Source organism: Bubalus kerabau, chromosome 1 (genome assembly GCF_029407905.1).
Source record: "Bubalus kerabau isolate K-KA32 ecotype Philippines breed swamp buffalo chromosome 1, PCC_UOA_SB_1v2, whole genome shotgun sequence".
Lineage (NCBI taxonomy): Eukaryota > Metazoa > Chordata > Mammalia > Artiodactyla > Bovidae > Bubalus > Bubalus kerabau.
The window spans coordinates 77586276-77609487 of record NC_073624.1 but is presented as its reverse complement, the minus strand read 5'-3'; the positions used below and the strand labels follow the sequence as shown (position 1 = coordinate 77609487).

The following is a 23212-nucleotide window of genomic DNA, read 5'->3' as shown; positions in this document are numbered from 1 at the left end:
AGAAGCCAGATCACATTTCTCGTGATAAAAAATGGAACAAACCCTATAACAACAACCAATATAGTCAAAGTTCTTCCAAGGTTCATGAAATACCAGTTTAACACCTATTCCATGAACCATAATTTCTACTATTAAAAAACTGAATTGGGACACAAGTTCCTTAGAATTCATTACAAATAAAATGTGATCCACAAAGTCTACCAGTCTATTAAGTGACACACATTTTTGCAGCCTTCTCATAAGCAGATGAAGGTCAGTTTTTCAATCAATCCAAGTAAAATTCCAGATTTTAATTCTATTTAGATGAATGTTTCTGAGGCTTTTCTTCTGTAAGGATACATGGCCTAGTTTGAGGCTGAGTGGGATTATGCAAATGAACTAAATGAATAAGTAGCTGATTTAGTAGGCCAGATTGTGCCTCTTCCTTTTTGACGTGGCTTTATCTAGAATGTCAAGTTATATCTAGTTTGTTTAGTGGGTCTCATGCCAGCCATAGCATACATTCCATACAGAGCTATTCCTGAGAAGGTAGTCATTTATTCTATAGTAAAAACTGGCCTTGTAGTTACTTTGTCTTTAGGACATAAAAAAAGGCATGATTTTCAGTTCGTAAAACTCTGTAGGATTAAAAACTCCCGCTCCAGAAAGTGAAAGTGAAGTTGCTCACTCGTGTCCGACTCTTTCGACCCCATGGACTGTAGCCCACTCTCCGTCCATGGGATTCTCCAGGCAAGAATACTGGAGTGGGTTGCCATTTTCTTCTCCAGGGGATCTTCCCAATCCAGGGGTTATCCCCAAAGTGCCCAGCACTCTTGGAGTGAGGTACTCATCCTTTTCTTGAGTGTCTCTCCTCCTACAAGGAGATAAACAGAACTGGAAAGACCCAACTCACTGTGAATCTTTGCCTTAAAAAGGCCCTTTTTTTCCTGGGACATTTTCATTATATTAAAAAAAAAGGGTTTTCCTTGTGGTGAATCTAAATTGTTTTTATGCAGTCCCATAAATAAGCCACATCTTGGATATATGTATACGTATAACAGATTCACTTTGCTGTACACCTGAAACTAAAAACTTGTAAATCAGCTGTACTCTAATAAAATTTAAAGTTATAAATTGTTGATTTCCAATTAGTTAGACTAACGCAGCACAAATCAGCTTTTGTTACTAACTCCAGGACAAAAGGGGAAGGTAAGACTGTGGAAGCGGAGATGAATAACTAAATACAGGCTAGTTAGTAGTCATGTAAATGTTATTCCCCATTCTCTTCTCCCTCTACCATATATAATGAAAGCATTTCTCAGTAAATAACAGTCCATAGTTTAGCATTTGTCGTTATTTTCCTGATCATTTCCTCCACCAAAAAGATAAATCTAGCTGAAGATTCAGATTCATGGACAAAACCAGGTAAAATCAAAACTTTTTAAGGAAGCAATAACATTATATATATACAGAAATATATAAAATCAGTTGCAGGAAAATGGAATAAATTGAGAAAAGATTTCCACTTATAAATAATCTTGATTCCAAATCAGGATAGTAAGTAGAGATTGGGACAAAGAGAAACAGTCAACTCTTTTACCTTTGCAATCCGTGATAAATGATGGGGACAGAAATCAGTCTGTTGCTTTTGAATTCTGACATCTCCAGATAAAGGAACTGTCTTTATTTCACTTTGTAATTCTCGGCAATGGCATTAACAACAGCACTCCGTATCAACAGGATAACTCATTCAGCGAGCAGGACTGAAGCTGTTTCTAGCGCCCGGGGAGACCTGGCAGGTTGTTACACGTGTTTCATAAAGGCTGCATTTTAGAGATGGATATCAGTGTTTTCAGTGCTGGCACCACAAAACATCTGAAATCACTCAGATAACTGTTTCTCGTTTCCTCTCAGGTTACAGTCCCTGGACATGATCCACATCTCACAAAGGTGACTATTCCCCCCAAATCCCAGAACTTCAGTGCTCTTAAAAAGGATATTTTACTTCCATTCAGAGGGCAATTGGATCATATCTCAGAATCAAATCCTTTCTGTCCCAGGATTCCTCTTTACAGTGAACTGCAAGGCCACTCAGCTGCAACAAAACCCAGTCTGTTCTTATTTTTACTGACTCTTTTTCACATATTGTTCAAATAAAGCAAAATGTGAAACTCAACCCCCATCATCACCTGGAATCAGGGATTAATCATGCCAGGTTACTGCAACTCTTAACTCCCTCTGTGGGACCTTGATTGGATAAACTCCATGATCCTTCCCTAAGAAGAGAAATGTTTGTTTTCAAATCCTGCAACGAGCAATGTATGGTGATAATGAAAGGAATGATTTAGTCTTAATATGGAAGATACCTGCCTATCAAGTACTGCTCACTTACACTTAATCTCGAAGTGGTCTTAGAAATTTATAAGAAGTTAAACTTGAGAAGCTAAAAAAAGTTCCTGCAAGGGGAAAAAAAAGAACTAATTTTGTATACAGCCAGCCATTTGAATATAAGCAATGAAGATGAATATTTATTGATTACCTATTACATACATGAGTCGGGAAGATCCCCTGGAGAAGGAAATGGCAATCCACTCCAGTATTCTTGCCTGAAAAATCCCATGGACAGAGGAGCTTGGTGGAGCTACAGTTCAAAGGGTGGCAGAGTTGGACACCTCAGTTAAGCTGAGTGAGCATATAGCATACTATTAAGACATGCAAGACCTTGTGTGCTCTGTGTGAAGAGATGGTGCCATATATAATTTTCAGTACAGGGAGAAATGATATAGGACTGGGAATATTAAGTTCTGCCAATGTTCTAAGGAAACGTAAGAGAAAATAGGCAACCATGTCCCAGAAGCCCAAGAAAATACAGACCTGATGGGATGACAAATTTGTCTACAGAGCCCCCAAAATAATAGGTTAAGTAAGGGTCCCTGCCTTTCTAAAACCGGATGCCACAGTCCTCAGTTATTGATGATCCCCAAATGCTGGACTTCAGACTCAGGTCTGACTGCCCACTGGACACATCTACCTGGGTGTGACCCATAGATACCTCAAACTCATCATGTTGAAAAATTGTACATACTTTTCTCCCCAGAGCTGCTTTTCCTCCTGCATTCTCTGTCTCAGTTACTGACAGCACCAAACTAAAAGCCTGGAAGTCCCCCTTAATACCTCCTCCAGCTCCTTCATCCCCTCTATTCAGTCAGTCCCTGACTTTCATTTACAATAACAAATAACAAAGATTGTTATCAAATAACAATATGAAAGGAAAAGGATTCAAATTATTATTATTCAAATATGAAATCATTCCTTTCACATGTTATCAAATAGCAAAGATTTCAAACAACAATAAAGATTGTTATTTGTGTTGATGATTCTACGTTGTCTTGGCTACTAAGACCACCAGGTTTAGGCCATCATAACTCACCCGAACCACAGCAACAGCTTTACTGGTCTCTTGCTCCCAGCCTTCTCCTCTTCAAACGCAACCTCCAGGTAGCACTAGGGAAAGGGGTCTATAAAAACAATCAGCAATCAACTGCATGTAGTTCCTACACACAGAACACGCTGTGTGTGTCCCCTGTGTCTGGCAGTGCCATTCTGACCCACTGCATTTTCTTTCCCACTCCACCTTTAAACCTCAGTTAAGGCTGTCTATTCGGTGCAGAGTTTCTGTTTAAGGTAAGGAAGTTCTGAAAATAGTGATGATGGTTGTACAACATTGTAAAGTATTTAATGCCATTGAATTGTATACTCAAACTGGTTAAAATGGTAGGTCTTATGTATAAAGATAGTAACTATTACATATTAAAATAACGTTTCATAAGGTGCTTTGTGATCATGTACTCGACAAAGTGAAGGTTTCAAGGCATACATGCTATGTAAATTACATCTTTCTTGTTGATGTGAAACTACAACAGAAATAAAGACTAGTCTGTTAAGAGTAAACAAGGAAAACTTAAAGATCGATGATTCCCTTTAAAAAAAAAAGGAAACCTCAGTTCAGGTTTCAATTCCCTTGGAAAACCTTTGCTGTCCGTTGTCCATTTCACTTCTCAGTTTCACTGCGCCACCCCCTAACCCGTTGATCCGAGGACCCTGCCTCTTTGCTCCCAAATTACACAGGTTACTTCTGTTATGGGACTTACCACACTGTATTATGATCTTCTACTTCCATGGCTGATTTTCCCTGGTAGAGTGTGAGGTCTTTGAGACCAAGGTCTACTTAATTTGTTTGGAAAATTTATTCTCAAATCCTAGCACACGGTGAGAACTGAATAAATGAACTAAGTGCTCCAGCAAACTGCTATACTTAAAACATTATATATACGAATTAGGTTAAGGGGGTCGGGTGGTTATCAAACAGAAAAATATAGCAACTGTGGCAAGCAGATTTCTGAGTGCTGTGTATTCCTCATGGAAAGTGAGTTGCTTGAGTTCTTAAACTGAAAGTTCTATACGATCTGGAAACAAAATATCTTTTCCTAGGGAATATAGAAAAACGAACATAGCATATTGTCTCACTGTAACAGGGAAAGTTGCTTATTGAGAAATTTGGTTCTTATTCTACACAGTGATAATACAGTTGATGCCTATTTTATGACTGATTTAGACAGGGTGGAAGGGGAGAAAATTTTGGTTCAAGAGAAAAAACTTCACAGCACCTCAAGCAGAAATTTGGGGAGACACTCTAATTTCATTACAGACTTTTACATTATATCACTGATAAGTAGACATTGTACTGTATTGATCATAAATTGTTTTATCATACTTTAGCATATGAACTACTCCATAGCCTTTTATAGATGTTGCATAAGATGATTTTACAAATTTTCTCAGTGACTTTCTTTTGTACTATAATTAAGAAATTAAAACATACAAATTGTTTAAGACTATAAAGTCTTGTTGGGTAGGGGCCATGACTACCTCTGAATTCAGTAAAAATCAGAATATTTCTGATTCTCAATAAAGAATTAATATTCCTATAAATAATGAGTGCTGCTTCTTTCCATTATGTTACTTTGAAAACACATACTTACACCAGTGTACAAAGTCCACATACCAGAAAAGACTGATTGTCATCAAACAAAGCCTGGGAAAGACCAAATCTAATGACCTTTTATGAGGCAATAATATTGCAATAACTCTTCAAAGCCTAGACAGCCCTTCCAGGAGAGACACATATGACATATATGTTATATGACATATACTCATCCAAAGTAGTTTGTGCATGGGGCGGATAATGGATGAAAAGTATGCCTGCTGCTGCTAAGTCACTTCAGTCGGGTCCGACTCTGTGCGACCCCATAGACGGCAGCCCACCAGGCTCCCCTGTCCCTGGGATTCTCCAGGCAAGAACACTGGAGTGGGGTGCCATTTCCTTCCTGACACAAAAAAAATCAGACAAAAAACATACCATATACACAAAAAAATCTTTGGAAAATTCCCAATGCATAGTAATGTAGCAAAGGGTCTGAGAAATCATGCAGGAAAAAAGTGGATTCCTCCAACAGACTCATCCATGGAAACTTTGCTTGAATAATTTAGGCTAGTGCCATCTCTTAGAACTGACTTATCTAGATTTCCAAACACATTTTGGGAAATGCTGATATAGTGAAGGGCCTTTTGTCCTAAATAATGTCTTATTGATTTCAAAGTGCTTTTGAAACACAGAAGAAGAATTTGCCTCTTCCAGGAATTGGAAAACTAATAGCCCTAACCCTCATTCTTTGATTGATGCAACCTCTTAACATTGAATTTCTAGTCATAGGGCAGAGAAGTTGGACGTAAGTGTCTATATGCCCCCTGAAACATGCTAAACAAATAATATAGTTTAAATGAGACAAGACTGAGGAGGAACTAATTTATAGGTACCAATTTTTTAAAAGTGACAAATGTCTCAATTTAAAAATAAATTAGGGACAGTTTTTCTATTTTCAAAAGGCAAAAAGGAAAGAGCTTCCCTGGTGGCTCAGCTGGTAAAGCAGCTGCCTGCAACACGGGAGACCTGGGTTTGATCCCTGGGTCGGGAAGATCCTCTGGAGAAGGAAATGGCAACCCACTCCAGTACTCTTGCTTGGAAAATTCCATGGATGGAGGAGCCTGGTAGGCTACAGTCCATGGGGTCGCAAAGAGTCAGACACGACTGAGTGACTTTTCAGACACGACTGAGTGACTTCATTATATAGAAATGCCTTTAGCAGGAATTTCCTGGTATATCTTACCTAGACTTTGATACTTTAAAAAAAAAATTCTGGCTGCATCACAATCAGAGTGAGATCATAGTTTACCCAACCAGGAATTGAACCCACACCCGCTGCAGTGAAAGTGTAGAGTCTTAAACACGGGACCCCCAGAAGTCCCTAGATTTTGATACTTAAATTTGCAACTCCTTATAGCATTCATTACTCCCATTACACCCTCCAAAGAAAAATACAATTTTTAACTAAACTAAGCTTTAAAATAATAGACACAGAGGAAAAAAGTAAAAGAAGGTAAATTCTAAAAAGGATTAGTCCAGGGGGCTTCTCTGTAGGCTCAGTGGTGGAGTCTGCCTGCCAATGCAGGGCTCCACCCCCGATTCGGGAAGATCCCACATGCTGTGGAGCAACCAAGGCTGTGTGCCACAACTATTGAGCCTGGGCTCTAGAGCCCAGGGGCTGAAACTACTGAAGCCTGCACGCCCTAGAGCCTGTGCTCCACAACCAGAGAAGCCACTGCCATGAGAAGCCTGAGCACTGCAACTAGAGAGCAGCACCCACTCACTGCAACCACAGAAAGGCTGAGCACAGCAATGAAGATCCAGCACAGCCAAAAATAAATAAATTAAATGTATTAGTCCATATTTGGGGATGGTAGTATGTTTTTGTTTTTCCTACTTCGTTTTTGAAACTTTCCACTTACTACTTTTGTAATGAAAGAAGTACTAGTCACTCAGTCGTGTTCGACTCTTTGCAATCCCATGGACTGTTGCCCACCAGGCTCCTCTGTCCATGGAATTCTCCAGGCAAGAATACTGGAGTGGATAGCCATTCCCTTCTCCAGGGATCTTCCCCATCCAGGGATCAAAACCAGGTCTCCCACATTGTAGGCAGATTCTTTACTGTCTGAGCCACCAGGGGAAGAAATACGACTGATTTAAAGAATGAAACCTCAAATTTCAGAACACCAGCTTATACAACTGCTACACGTTCTTACATATTCATGGAGATTTCCAGAGCTTATATGAAAATAACAGTTGATTTAACTTAGGTTAAATTTTTTCCTAATTGATCAAGGCAAGGACATGTTCTTCAACATGAAAGCATAGTATTATTACGCACAGTGTTTATCTCATGAAACCCTTAAGGGTGACTAGTGAAGGATTTATGTGTAATAGAATTTGTATTATTTCTTTGCTTTCTAGTCTGGCAATCTGTCTTGTGGGAGTATTCTGTACATACTGTTAGGAGTCTACCTACCATTAGTGATGCCTTCTGAGAATGCCCAATGCGGTGCTTGCATCTGGTGGTTAAAGAAATTAACTACAGAGATTTGGTCTTCTCACATGTCTCTTAGAAAAGAAAAATAAATGATTGTGAGAAAAGGTGAAAAAAGTATTAATACAGAGGGATGCTCTGTTTTTAACTGGGAAAGTTATTCTATTATACGTCTGACACCATATCAACTTTTTAATATCACTGTTTCATTAGAATGTTTCTCTTGTCATTTAAGTAATAATTTATTGCATGGACAATAACAACTGTCTTTTCCTCTTGTAAATTTGAGAAAACTGCACAGCTGATTTCCCTGCCAAGCAATATCCTTTACTCAATGCCTACTGTGCACAGGATGCAGTACATGAGGCCCCTGGGGTTAGAAGACAACTCAAAATGATGTTATAATCTGCTGTGGAGAGAAGATACAAAGCAGCAAGGCAGTGAATGTAAATGTGAGTAGAGTATTCAGGCAACACAGGTAAAAAAATGGGGGCGAGTTGAATTCAAATATAGCTCAGTGGACTTGTGGTCATAATGGATGCAAGGAGGATATGATTAAAAGAAGTCCTTCCCACTGGCCAGACTCCATTCCAGGATTTGTGTATTTATTGTCTCTAATTAAAAGATGCTTACTCCTTGGGAGGAAAGTTATGAACAACCTAGATAGCATATTCAAAAGCAGAGATATTACTTTGCCAACAAAGGTCCATCTAGTCAAGGCTATATTTTTTTCCAGTGGTCATGTATGGATGTGAGAGTTGGACTGTGAAGAAAGCTGAGTGCCAAAGATTTGATGCTTTTGAACTGTGGTGTTGGTGAAGACTCTTCAGAGTCCCTTGGACTGCAAGGAGATCCAACCAGTCCATTTTAAAGGAGATCAGTCCTCGGTGTCCTTTGGAAGGACTGATGCTAAAGCTGAAACTCCAATACTTTGGCCACCTCATACAAAGAGTTGACTCATTGGAAAAGACTCTGATGCTGGGAGGGATTGGGGGCAGGAGGATAAGAGGATGACAGAAGATGAGATGGCTGGATGGCATCACCGACTTGATGGAAATGAGTTTGGGTGAACTCCGGGAGTTGGTGATGGACAGGGAGGTCTGGCGTGCTGCGATTCATGGGGTCACAAAGAGTCAGACAGGACTCAGTGACTGAACTGAACTGAAATCTAAGGTCACTAAGCAAGTAAGTACCAGATCTGCTATCTGAATGTAGCCTGTCCTGCCCCACTGGGATGAAAATGAAGTCATGAGAAACTCAGGAGGCAAATGACCTTTGTTGCAGCAAGAAACCTGAGAGAATAGAGTGGTGAAAAGAAAGCTTTCATAGAGAGCTCTACAAGTCTAACGTGATTGGGCAAACATCTGAGATAATGTCCAACAAGCAGTAAAATTATTGAAGGTTTTTTTTCAATATTTAAATCAGGGAAGCAACATGAAGATATCTGTAAAGTATCTATAAATGAATTTTTTTAAAAATGTGGTGAAGTCAATCTAGGCAGATGTTACTGTGATCTCAGAAGAAGGCCTAGTACAGGATGTGGCCAGGGAAGGTGTGAACCAAAAATAAGCATATAAAAATACTGAAACTTAACTGAGAAACAAATGAAATCCACCTAACATGATAGTAAAAAAATCTTCTGAAAAGGTTGAAATTTTGAAATTTGGAATATGAAAGATATTTTGATAAGCTGACCAGTAGTTGGGTGAACAGCTAAATAGTTGTATTCTGAAGGCAGATCTGTAGGACTGAAACAAGGATGAGAGGGCAACACTGGGAATTCCCGGGTGGTCCAGTAGTTAAGACTCCCTGCTTTCACTACCATGGACCCAGGTTCCATCCCCGGTGGAGGAACTAAGACTGTAAGCCATGCTGAGAGAGAGAAGGTAATATCTATCAATTTTTTAAAACAGGAATTTTTAAAGGAGAGTTTTAGAAGAGAATGGTAAGAATTCAAGGATGTTTTAGGATCACCATGCTCCTAAAAACAATCAATGATGGTGCTCTTATCCAAAATAATAATATTGTAACAATATTTTAATATATAATTTCACATGCATTTCATACTAGTAAACTACTAACCACATGGGGACTCTCACAATTGCTTGTCACTTCACACTGCCCTTGTTCTATTTTCTGTTTCTCTTTGCTAGTTCCTGTTAATAATTTATTATACAATTTGCCATTATATTAAACACTTCTGAGCAACTTCTAAATGTGCTGGTGCTTTCAGATATTTATCTTTTTAAGGCAGTATTTGTAAATGTCAAAAATTCCCTGTATTATTGAAAACTGGCTGTGTGACAGACAATATGTCCACAAACTTTTAAACCAGTTTTTAAACAAATTACTAAAATATAATTTTTGTAAATAAGTAGTACTAAAAAATAATTTAGAATATCAAATCAAAAAACTTAGTAAACTAAATCAAAAAACACAATTCAGAATCCAAATAACCAGAAAATGCAACCATCACCTTTTCACAATACAATGAATATTTGCAGTTACTGTCATGAACCCACAGATCTAATCAGTAGCTTTAAAACATTTATTTGAAGTACTCACCTAGAGCCAGACATCCTGGAATGTGAAGTCAGGTGGGTCTTAGGAAGCATTACTATGAACAAAGCTAGTGAGGTGATAGCTGAGCTACTTAAAATCCTAAAAGATGATGCTGTTAAAGAGATGTACTCAATATGTCAGCAAATTTGGAAAACACAGCAGTGGCCACAGGATGGGTAAGTGTTCATTCCAATCCCACAGAAAGGCAATGCCAAAGAATGTTCAGACTACCACACAATTAATTCATTTCACATGCTAGCAAAGTAATGCTCAAAATCCTTGAAGCTAGGTTTCTACATTACGTGAACCAAGAACTTCCAGATATACAAGTTGGATTTAGAAAAGGTAGGGAAACCAGAGATCAAATTGCCAACATCTGCTGGATCACAGAAAAAGCAAGGGAATTTCCCAAAAAATCTACTTCTGCTTCATTGACTATGTGAAAGCCTTTAACTGTGTGGATCACAACAAACTGGAAAATTCTTAGAGATGGGAATACCAGACCACCTTCCTGTCTCCTGAGAAATCTGTATGCAGGTCAAGAAGCAACAGTTAGAACTGGACATGGAATGGACTGGTTCAGAATTGGGAAAAGAATACAAAGCTGTATATTGTCACGTGCTTATTTAACTTATATGCAGAGTACATCATGAGAAACACTGGGCTGGATGAAGCACAAGTTGGAATCAAGATTGCCAGGAGAAATATCAATAACCTCAGATATGCAGATGACACCACCTTAATGGCAGAAACCAAAGAAAAATTAAAGAGCCTCTTGATGGTGAAAGAGGAGAGTGGAAAAGCTGGCTTCAAACAAGTCAAAAAATGATCATGGCATTTGGTCCCATCACTTTATGGCAAATAGAAGGGTTGAAAAAGTGGAAACAGTGACAGAGTTTATTTTCTTGGGTTCTAAAATCACTGTGGACGGTGACTGCAGCCATGAAATTAAAAGACATTTACTCCTTGGAAGAAAAGCTATGGCAAACCTAGACAGCTTATTAAAAAGCAGAAACATCAATTTCCCAACAAAGGTCTATATGTAAACCAAAGCCATGGTTTTTCCTTTTCATACTGTTTGTGGGGTTCTCAAATCAAGAATACTGAAGTGGTTTGCCATTCCCTTCTCCAGTGGACCAGATTTTGTCAGGCCCTAACTAGCAGGGACATGCCCTTCAGATTGCCAACATAAGCTGGATCATAGAAAAAGCAAGGAAATCCCCACATCCACCTACTTCTGATTCACTGACTATGCCAAAGCCTTTTACAAAAGTCCACATAGTCAAAGTTAGGGTTTTTCCAGTAGTCACATATGGATGTGAGAGTTGGACCATCAAGAAGGCTGAGCACTGAACAATTGACACCCTCGAACTGTGGTGCTGACAAGACTCTTAAGAGTCCTCTGGACAGCACAGAGATCAAACCAGTCAATCCTAAAGGAAATCAACCCTGAATATTCATTGGAAGGACTGATGCTGACCTGCCTCTTAAGAATCTGTATGCAGATCAGGAAGCAACGTTAGAATTGGACATGGAACAGACTGGTTCCATATAGGAAAAAGAGTACATCAAGGTTGTATATTGTCACCCTGCTTATTTAACTTATCTGCAGAGTACATCATGAGAAACACTGGTCTGGAAGAAGCACAAGCTGGAATTAAGACTGCTGGGAGAAATATCAATAACCTCAGATATGCAGATGACACCACCCTTATAGCAGCAAGTGAAGATCTAAAGAGCCTCTTGATGAACGTGAGAGAGGAGAGTGAAAAAGTTGGCTTAAAACTCAACATTCAGAAAACTAAGATCATGGCATCTGATCCCATCACTTCATGGTAAATAGATGGGAAAACAGTGGAAACAGCGGCTGACTTTATTTTGGGGGGCTCCAAAATCACTGCAGATGGTGACTGCAGTCATGAAATTAAAAGATGCTTACTCCTTGGAAGCCAAGTTATGACCAACCTAGACAGCATATTAAAAAGCAGAGACATTATACTTTGCCAACAAAGTTCCGTCTAGTCAAGGCTATGGTTTTTCCAGTAGTTATGGACTATAAAGAAAGCTGAGCACTGAAGAATTGAAGCTTTTGAATTGTGGTGTTGGAGAAGACTCTTGAGTCCCTTGGACTGCAAGGAGATCCAACCAGTCCATCCTAAAGATCAGTCCTGAGCATTCATTGGAAGGACTGATGTTGAAGCTGAAACCCCAATACTCTGGCCACCTGATGCGAAGACTTGACTCATTGGAAAAGACTCTGATGCTGGAAAAGACTGAAAGCAGGAGGAGAAGGGGATGACAGAGGATGAGATGGTTGAATGGCATCACTGACTCAATGGACATGAGTTTGGGTAAACTCCGGGAGCTGATGATGGACAAGGAGACCTAGAGTGCTGGAGTCCATGGGTTCACAAGAGTTGGACACGACTGAGTGGCTGAACTGAACTGAGCTTCAATACTTTGGCCACCTGATGCATAGAGCTGACTAACTGAAAAGACCCTGATCCTGGGAAAAATCGAGGGCAAGAGAAGGGAGTGACAGAGGATGAAATGGTTAGATGGCATCACTGACTTAATGGAGACGAGTTTGAGGAAACTCAAGGAGATAGTGATGGCCAGAAAAGCCTGGAGTGTTGCATTTCATGGGGTCACAAAGAGTTGGACACAACTTAGCGACTGAAGAACATGGTTTTTCCAGTAGTCATGTATGGATGTAAGAGTTGGACTATAAAGAAGGCTGAGCACCAAAGAACCAATGCTTTCAAATTGTGGTGCTGGAGAGGACTCTTGAGAGACCCATGGACAGCAAGGAGATCAAACCACTCAATCCTAAAGGAAATCAACCCTGAATTAGCACCTTAGCGACTGAACAACAAAAAATAAAAAAATCAGACTTACCAACTGAACAAAAAAGTTAAAAACCTAAACTAAACTATGCCAACAGCTAACCCTGGTTTGCCTTTGGGACCCACAATCTCCTGCTTTAAATCCAGCTTCAAGACTCATGTTCCAGTGCTTAGACTCATTCAATATCAACTCTTATTAAGCACCTGTATGTATATCAGTCAAGAAGACATTCTTGGCCTCATGGAATTTAGGTTCACAGACAACACAGAGAAGTCACATGAGATTACAACAGTGCCTTTCATGCTGACAAGTGATAGGGTAGCTAATCCTAGTCCCATCCATGCCCTAGCTACATCCCTTTCAGACTGTTCAGAAGTACCACTTGTTGAGAAACTACTTAAGCCAGCCTGCCGTATGGTAACAAAAGTGAACAAGATAGGGAGACAGCATTTCGTGGCCCTACTAAATTGTGTCATTATCCTCAAGTTGGTCTTATTCCATGCCTTACAAGCTCCCAACTGGGTCATGCTGCCCATATATGTGTACTTCCATAGTGGGCAGGCATGGCCATTCTAAACGCAGCATCATATTTACACTAGTGCCGCTGGTTACCCAAATAGATGATATTCCAATATAATTTTTAACAAAACTCATTATAATGGAGGTGTGGCCAAAACAGCAGAGGAGGAAGACCCTGAGCTCACCTCCTCCCACAGGCGCACCAAAATTACAACAGGGAAACGACTGATGAGAAAAACTGGAAAACTAGCAGCAAGTATCTTCAACCAAAGATACAGAGAAGGAACTGCAACAAGACATGTAAGAGGGCAGGTGATGCGATGTAGCTAAAACGCATATCCCCAGGCGAATGACCCACAAATGGGAGGATAATTAAAGCTGCAGAGGTTCTCCCACGGAGTCAGTGGTCCAAGCCCCACAGTGGGCTCCCCAGCCCAGAGAATCCTGCACCAGGATGGGCCCTTAGAACATCTGGCTTTAAAGACCAGCAGGGCTTACTTCTGGGAGAGCCAGAGGACTGTGGGAAACAGAGACCCCACTCTTAGAGATGCACACAAACTCACATACTCCAGGACTCAGGCCAGAAGCAGTAATTTGAAAGGAGCCTGAGTCAGATCCACCATCTGATCTTGGAGTCTCCTGGTGAGGCAGGAGGCAATTGCAGCTTGTCCTGCGGACACAGACACTGGCACAACTATCTTTGGGAGCTTGTTCTATCACATGAACACTGGTGCTGGCGAGTGCCATTTTGGAGTCCTCTCTCTAGCTTATTAGCCTCAGGATCCAGCCCCTCCCACCAGCCTGCTGGCATCAGTATTGGGATGCCCAGGCGAAGCAACTAACCAGGTGGAGAAACAGTCCCACCAACAGGCCTGCTGCCTTATGATCTCGAGCCCATAGTCAACCTGGCTCAGATCCTGGTTGGGTCCACCAATGGGCACTACTCACAGGACCAAGCTCACCCATCAGTGGGTAGACACAGGATCCTATGGGCACCACACACCAGCAGGACAAAACATCAACTGTGGGACCCCCAGGACCCTGGGCTAAAGACCTCAGGTCCTGGATCTATCTCCCAGTGAATAAGCATTAGCCCCAAGATACACTGGGCCTTGGCCCTGCCCACCAGCAAGCAGACACCAGACCTAGGACTACTTCAACCCTGCACCCTACCGTATCAAAACCCAGCCCACCCACCAGTAGGCTTGCACCTGCCACAGGACCCCTTGGGTCCCTCAGTCAGCTGGTCCAGGATACGTCCCCACCTACCAGCAGAACACTACCAGCTCTAGGACTTTCGGGGCCTTGCAGGCAGAGACCTGGGAACCCAGTTCTGCCCACCAGTGAGTTGGCATTAGCTCCAGCACTGTCTCCCTGCAAGACACCACCAGCCCCAGGAAGCCCCAATCCCACCCACCAGCAGGCAGACACCTCCAAGACACCTTGTAACCCTTAGCCAGCTGCCCCAGGATCCAGGCCCATTCATTCACCAGTGAGCCAACACCACACCTCAGACCTGGCAGCCAGCTGTGTTAGCAACTGGCCCCACCCACGAGCAAGCCAACATTAGATCTGGGACACACTCACCCCCCTCATTCCCCACAAGCCCCCACTCCACTTCGCTCACCCCACTGGTGGACTAGCTGGAGCCCAGGATCCCCTAAAGCTCCACAGCCAGCAGCCTTGTAATCCAGCCCTGTCCACCAGCAAATGGCAGCCTCTGCACAAGGCAAGGCCTGGAAACCAACCGGGCTTGGGCCAGCCACATCCATCAGACGGCCCACAGTAATCAGCCCACAACAGATGAGTTCACACACAAATAGGGGGCACCCCTACAGCATACAGCCCTAGTCACCAGGTAATGATCACAATGATGTTCCATACCTGAGACAAAGTGCTGTGGGTGAACAGAGCAAAATGTTAGACAGTTTTAACAAAGAACTGTAAAATATAAAGAAGGGCCAGAGACAAAGAATATAATAACTGAAATAAAAAATACACTAGAAGGAATCAATAGTAGATTAGACGATACAGAGGAAATGGATCCACAAAGCTAGATAGAAGACAGCAGTGGGAATCACTGGAGCTGAACATAAAGAGCAAGCAAACAAAAAGAAATGAGGACACCAGTGTTCACAGCAGCATTATTACAATAGCCAAGGTATGGAAGCAACCCAGGTGTCCATCAACAAATGGTCAGATATGGTGTGTACACACACACACACACACACACACACACACACACAAATGGACTACTACTTAGCCATAAGAGAATCAAACTCTGCTGTTTGCAACATGAATGGACATGAACCATGTTATGTTTAGTAAAATAAGTCAGAAAAAGCCAAAATAATGTATGCTATCGCTTACTCCTTGGAAGAAGTTATGACCAACCTACATAGCATATTCAAAAGCGGAGACATTACTTTGCCAACAAAGGTCCATCTAGTCAAGGCTATGGTTTTTCCAGTGGTCATGTATGGATGTGAGTTGGACTGTAAAGAAGGCTGAGCACTGAAGAATTGATGCTTTTGAACTGTGGTGTTGGAGAAGACTCTTGAGAGTCCCTTGGACTGCAAGGAGATCCAACCAGTCCATTCTGAAGGAGATCAGCCCTGGGATTTCTTTGGAAGGAATGATTATAAAGCTAAAACTCCAGTACTTTGGCCACCTCATGCGAAGAATTGATTCATTGGAAAAGACTCTGATGCTGGGAGGGATTGGGGGCAGGAGGAGAAGGGGACGACAGAGGATGAGATGGCTGGATGGGATCACTGACTTGATGGATGTGAGTCTGAGTGAACTCCGGGAGTTGTTGATGGACAGGGAGGCCTGGCGTGCTGCGATTCATGGGGTCGCAAAGAGTCGGACACGACTGAGCGACTGAACTGAACTGATCACTTATATGGGGAGTTTAAAAAATAAAACTTGTGAATATAACAAATAGAAACATAGAAAACAGGCTAGTGTTTACCAGAGGGGCAAGGGGAAAAGGAAGAGGGGAGGGACAAGATAGGGGTAGAAGATTAAGAGGTACAAATCATGATGTATAAAGTAAGTTACAAGGATATATACAATATTTTGTAACTATAAATGGAACATAAGCTTTGAAAATTGTGAATCACTGTTCTATCCCTGAAACTTACATTCTGCATCAACTATATTTCAATTTTAAAAAAAGAAAGAAAATGAGTTTAAGAGACCTGAGGGAGAGCATCTAGTGGAGCACCACTCACATTGCAGGAGTCTCAGAAGAGAGGAAGGGACAGAGAATCCATCTGAAGACATAATAGCTAAAAGCTTCCCTAAGCTAGGAAACAGACATCCAGGTCCAGGAAGCCAAGAGAGTCTCACACTCAAAGAGGACTACACCAATGCAAAAATTAAAGAATATTAAAGCAGCAAAGCAAGAGCAACTAGTTAAGTCCAAGGGAACTCCCATAAGGCTATCAGCTGAGTTTTCAGCAGAAACTCTGCAGGCAAGAAGGGAATGGCACAATATACTTAAAGTGATGAAAGGGGAAAACACACACGTACACATACACACAAAAACCTGGCAAGGCTTTCACTCAAATTTGATGGAGAGATCAAACATTTTACAGACAAGCAAAAGCTGAGTCCAGCACCACCAAACCAGCTTACAAGAAATGTTAAACAGACTTCCTAAGGGGGCAGGCTAGGGGGCAGGGCACAACTAGAAAAATGAAAATTACAAAAGGAAAAAAAAAAATCTCACTGGTAAAGGCAAATGTATAAAGCAAGTAAGAAGATTAAAAGACAAAATTATCCATAGTAAAACTGCCTATATCCACAATAAGTACTTAGGGAATACAGGAAAAAAAGATGTATAATATGACATCAAAAACAGTAAACATGGAGGGAAATGGTCAGTAAAAATGCCAGGATTGTTAAAATGCATTTGAACTGAAGAGATCGGCAACTTAAAATAATCATAGATAGGTAGTTAGGCAGATAGATAACTTTATGGTAATCAGAAAACCAAAAACCTGTAATGGATACACAAAAAAAAGAAAGGAATTAAAACATAACATTAAAGAGTCTTCAAATCACAAGGGAAGAGAATTAGGACCAAAAACTATAAAACCCTCAAACAATTAACAAAATGGCATTAAGTACATACCTATTAAAAATCACATTAAATGTAAATGAACTAAATGCTCCAATCAAAAGACACAGAATGGCTGAACAGATACAAAAACAATACCAATATATATGCTGCCTGAGACTTGTTTCAAATCTGAAGAAACAGAAAGTAGATGGGAAAATAAGCATTCCGTGAAAATGGGGGTGGGGGTAAAACGAGGTAGCAATACTTAGACAGAATAAGCTTGAAAATAAAGACTCTCACAAGAGACTAAGGACAATACATAATGATAAAGGGATAAACCTAAGAAGGCATTAACAGTAATAAATGCATCTAACACAGGGGCACCTAAACACATAAAGCAACTATTAACAGACACAAAGGGAGAAACAGAGTAATACAATACTAAGGGACTTTTACTACACCACAAAACAAGTTTCCATAAATTTAACAAAACTGAAATCATATCATCTTTTCTGACTACAATCTTATGAGACTAGAAAATAAATACAAGGGGGAAAAAAACTGCAAAAAAAACACAAAACACACACACACACAAACATTCCAAAACAATTAACAAAATGGCCATAAGTACCTATCAGTAATTGCATTAAATGTAAATGTGATGCTAAACAATATGCTACTAATCAATGGATCACTGAAGATACCAACAAAAAAGGAACTTAAAAATACCTGGAAATGAAAACAAAAACAAAACAATCCAAAATCTATGTGATGCATCAAAAGCAGTTCTAAGAGAAAAGTTTATAGTGCTACAAGCCTATCTCAGGAAAGGAAAAAAACCTCAAATAAACAACCTATTCTTACACCTAAAAGAACTAGAAAAGGAAGAACAAATAAAACCCAAAGTAAACAGAAGGAAAGGAATTAAAAGATAAGAGCAGAAATAAAAAAGACAGATTTAAAAAACAATAGAGACTAATGAAACTAAGAGCTGGTTCTCTGAAGAGATAAAATTGATTACCCAGACTCAACAACGAGAGCCCAAATCAAAAAAATCAGAAATGAAAAGGGGAAAGTTACAACTGACACCACAGAATTACAAAGGATCATAAGAGATTACAACAAATAATTATATACTGATAAACAGACCACCTCAAAGAAACGATAAATTCCTAGAAATGTACAATCTCCTCAGACTGAACTAAGAACAAATAAAAATGTGAACAAACCAATTACCAGGAATAACACTGAATCAGTAATAAAACAACTTTCAGAAAACAAGAGCTCAGGACCAGACTGCTTCACAGGTGAATTCTTCCATCCAGAGAAGAGTTAACACTTATCCTTCTCAAACTATTTCAAAAAACTGTAGAGGAAGTAACATTTCCAAACTCATTCTACAAGACCAGTATCATCCTGCTACCAAAACCAAACAAAGATAACACTAAAAAATAAATTTACAGGTCAATATCACTGATGAACACACATGCAAAAATTCTTGACAATACATTAGCAACAGAATTCAACAATTCATTAAAAGGATCATACACCAAGATCAAACATCATTTATCCCAGAGATGGACTAATATCTGCAAATTAATCAAAGGGATACAATTAACAAAGTGAAGAACAAAAATCATATGATCATCTCAACAGATGTAGAAAAATATGACAAAATTCAACATCCATTTATGATAGAAAGTCAACAAAGTGGTATAGAGGGAACATACCTCAAAACAGTAATGGCCATAAATGACAAGCCCACAGTTAACGTCATACTCAATGGTGAAAAGGTGAAAGCATCTTCTCTAACACTAGGAACAAGACAGTGACGCCCACTCCTGCCACTTTTATTCAAGATATTATCGGAAGTCCTAGTCATGGCAATCAGGTAGGAAAAAGAAATAGAATCGAAATTGCAAAAAAGTAAATTGTCACTGCTTACAGATGACATACTATACATAGAAAATCCTGGGAATTCCCTAGAGGTCTAGTGGTGAGGATTTGGTGCCCCTGGGTTGGATTCCTGGTCAGGGAACAAAGATTCTGCAAGTTGCACAGCACACCAAAGAAAATTCTCAAGATGCCAACAAAAACTACTATAGCTCAATGAATTTGGTAAAGCTGCCACAGACAAAAATCATTATACAGACACCTGTTGCATTTCTATGCACTAACAACAAACCATCAGAAAGAGAAATTAAGAAACAATCCCATTTAGAACTGCATCAAAAGGAATAAAATATTTAAGACTAAGGTAACTTAAGGAGGTTAAAGACCTGTACTGAGAAACTACAGGACATCAATAAAAGAAACTGAAGATGATATAGATAAATGGAGATATACGGTGTTCACGGACTGGAAGGATTTGTTAAAAAGACTATATACTACTCAAGGAAATCTACAGATCAATTCAATCCTTATTAAAATATTAATGGTATTTTTCACAGAACTACAACTAATTTTAAAACTTGTATGAGAAAACACACACACACAAAATGGTATTTTTCATTGAGAACACACACACACACTCTGAACAGCCAAAATGGTATTTTTCACTGAGAACACACATGCCCTGAACAGCCAAAAGTCTTGAGGAAAAAGAAGCAAGCTGGGGGCCTCTCATTCCCTGGTTCAAACCATACTATAATGCTACAGTCATCGTAACAGGGTAGTACTGGCACAAAAACAGACACATAGGTAATGGAACAGAATACAGAGCGCAGAAATAAACCCACACTTATGGTCAATTCATCTATGACAAAGTGGCAAGGATATACAATGAGAAAAACACAACCACTTCAATAAGGGGTGTTGGGGGATTCCTCGGTGGTCTAGTGCTTAGGAATCTGCCTTGCAACGCAAGGAACACCAGTTCAGTCCCTGCTCCAGGAAGATCCCACAGGCTGCGAGGCAACTAAGCTCATACGCCACCTACTACTGAGCCTTCGAGCCCTAGAGCCAGTGCTCAGCAACAAGAGAAGCCACCGCAATGAGAAGCCCTCGCACTGGAACTACAGAGCAGTCTCCTCTCACCACAACTAGAGAAAGCCCATGTGCAGCAACCAAGACCCAGCACAGCCAAAAATAAATATTCTGAAAAAGCGGTGTTAGGATATCTGGACAACTACATGCAAAAGAAACTGGCCTACTCTCACACCATTCACAAAAATAAATTCAAAATAGATTAAGGAGTTCAATAAAAACAAGCCTATTGAAAAATGGGCAGAGGCTCTGAACAGCTATTTCTCCAAAGACTACATACAGATGGCCAAACAGGCACATGAAAAGATGCTCAACATCACTAATTAGGGAAATGAAAATCAAAATCACAATGAGATCTCACCTCACACCTACCAGAATGGCTATTATCAAGACAGCAAATAAGGTGGAAAAAAGGGAATCTTTCCTTGTACTCTTGGTAGGCACATTAACTGGTGCAGCCACTACAGAAAACAGTATGGAGCTTCCTCAAAAATTAAAATAGAGCTACCATATCATCCAGCAACTCCACTCCAGGTATATACCTTGAAAAGCCAAAAGCACTAATCCAAAAATTTACATGCACTTCAATGTTTGCAGCACTATTTACAACAGCAAAGATAAGAAAGCAACCCAAGTATCCATCAATGCACAATGAGTAAAGATGTAGAGATGTAGTGTACACACACTGTGCAAGACTAGCCATAAAAAAGAACAAAATCTTGCCATTTGCAACAATATAGATGGACCTAGAGGGTATTGTGCTAAGTGAGATAAATCAGAGAAGACAAACACTGCATGCTTTCACTATGTGTGGAATCTAAAAAATGAACACAATAAATTAGAAAGGGGTGGTTGCCACAGAGATCAGAGGAGAAAAGAAATAAGTGAAGATTAACAGGTACAAATATTTAGTTGCAAAGTAAATGCCTCAGGTGTGAAATGCACAGGGTATGAATAACAGGCAATAACTATGTAAATTTTTGTACAGTAACATATAATGAGACATTATATTCATTTGAAAATGTATAGAATACCACATGACTTGGTTGTATAACAGGAACTAACACAGTATTGTAGGTCTTTGTATTTCCAAAAAACCCAAATAAACAGAAAAAGATTTGTGGTTATCAGGTGGGGAGTTGGGGGAGGGGAAATGGATGAAGGCAGTAAAAAGCTACAAACTTCCAGTTAAAAGCACTAAAGATATAATGTACAACATGATAAATGTAATTAGCACTGCTATATGTTCTACATTCAAGTTGAGAATAAACCCTGAGTTCTCATCACAAGAATAAAAATTTTGTCATTATAATTTATCTATTTAAGATAATGGCTGTTCACTAAACTTACTGTAATAATCATGTTATTAATAAGTCAAATCATGCTTAACATCTTACAGCAGAGTACTGTATGTCTATTATATCTCAATAAAACTGGAATAAAAAACTCATTCTTGGAAAACTGCTTATAAGATCCAATAGCCACATTTTTTAAACAATTCTTAAGCACTCAGTACCCCTTTTATTTGTAAATAAATAAATACATATGCTACATCAAAATATTTAGACAATGAAGACTGAATTAGTAACGCATGTGTATGTTGAATGAAATTATCTGCAGCAGTTTGATCAGATCAGATCAGATCAGTCGCTCAGTCGTGTCCGACTCTTTGTGACCCCATGAATCGCAGCACGCCAGGCCTCCCTGTCCATCATCAACTCCCGGAGTTCACTCAGACTCACGTCCATCAAGTCAGTGATGCCATCCAGCCATCTCATCCTCTGTCGTCCCCTTCTCCTCCTGCCCCCAAGCCCTCCCAGCATCAGAGTCTTTTCCAATGAGTCAACTCTTCGCATGAGGTGGCCAAAGTATTGGAGTTTCAGCTTCAGCATCAGTCCTTCCAAAGAACACCCAGGACTGATCTCCTTCAGAATGGACTGGTTGGATCTCCTTGCAGTCCAAGGGACTCTCAAGAGTCTTCTCCAACACCACAGTTCAAAAGCATCAATTCTTCGGCGCTCAGCCTTCTTCACAGTCCAACTCTCACATCCATACATGACCACGCAGCGGTTTGAATGTTTTGTAAATAGCATAATTATTGAGTTACATTCTAAATGTACAGCTGTCCTTCAGTATCCATAGGGGATTGGTTCTAAGATTCCCCCTGATCCCTGGGATACCAAAATCTGAAGATGCTTAAGTCCCTTATATAAAATTCTATGGTTTTGCACATAAACTATGCAAAGGGTCTCCTTCTCCCATATACTTTTAAATCTCTAGATTACTTATAACACTAACTATATCACAAATGCTATGTAGTTGAGAGTGTACAACAAATTCAAGTTTTGTTTTTCAAACTTTCTGGTATACTTTTCCTATTTCCAAACCAAGCTAAAATTCATGGATGTGGAACTCACAGCTATGGAGACTATAGCCCTAGCTTAAGTATTATAAACCCCAAATTAAGCTTTACTCTATTTGAGGAACACTCTGGCTAAAGTACCATTACCTACCTATCTATATACATGGGTAAGTTGTATATGTGTGTTGGGCGGGGCGGGGGGGAGGGCGGGTATTTTTAAAGTTTAATACCATGTTCTGTAACTGGCACACAAACTTGCTGTACAAAATTACCCCTCAGTTCTATCCTAAATTCATAGTTTAGTTGTTTTTATTATCCTCACTTGAGTATGTACAACTGTCATATATAGGAGAAAAACACTGGGACCTTGTAAATCAAAGTTACTTTCACTATTCTGTTGAAGATTTA

General features: G+C 39.9%; 1 protein-coding gene and 1 long non-coding RNA gene across 9 annotated transcripts in view; one reads left to right on the top strand and one right to left on the bottom strand.

Annotated features, from left to right (window-relative positions):
• The window catches only part of CPM (carboxypeptidase M), a 76080-nt gene extending 68141 nt beyond the window's left edge, over nt 1–7939 (top strand). For 7 of the 8 annotated variants that reach the window (XM_055580061.1, XM_055580053.1, XM_055580046.1 and 4 more), the window contains one exon: nt 1894–2155. In XM_055580061.1, the coding sequence (XP_055436036.1) occupies nt 1894–2136 (243 nt within the window). In that variant the 3' untranslated portion in view covers nt 2137–2155. Of the gene's footprint in view, nt 1–1893; nt 2156–7749 lie in introns of those variants that run through there. The other variant, XM_055580068.1, reaches the window with a different exon arrangement.
• On the bottom strand, nt 397–3836 carry LOC129651400 (uncharacterized). Its single transcript, XR_008714124.1, has 3 exons — nt 3410–3836; nt 1580–2255; nt 397–853 (listed from the first exon to the last, which is right to left on the bottom strand). It is a non-coding gene; the product is annotated as an uncharacterized LOC129651400 (long non-coding RNA).
• Nucleotides 7940–23212: the final 15273 nt, after the last annotated feature.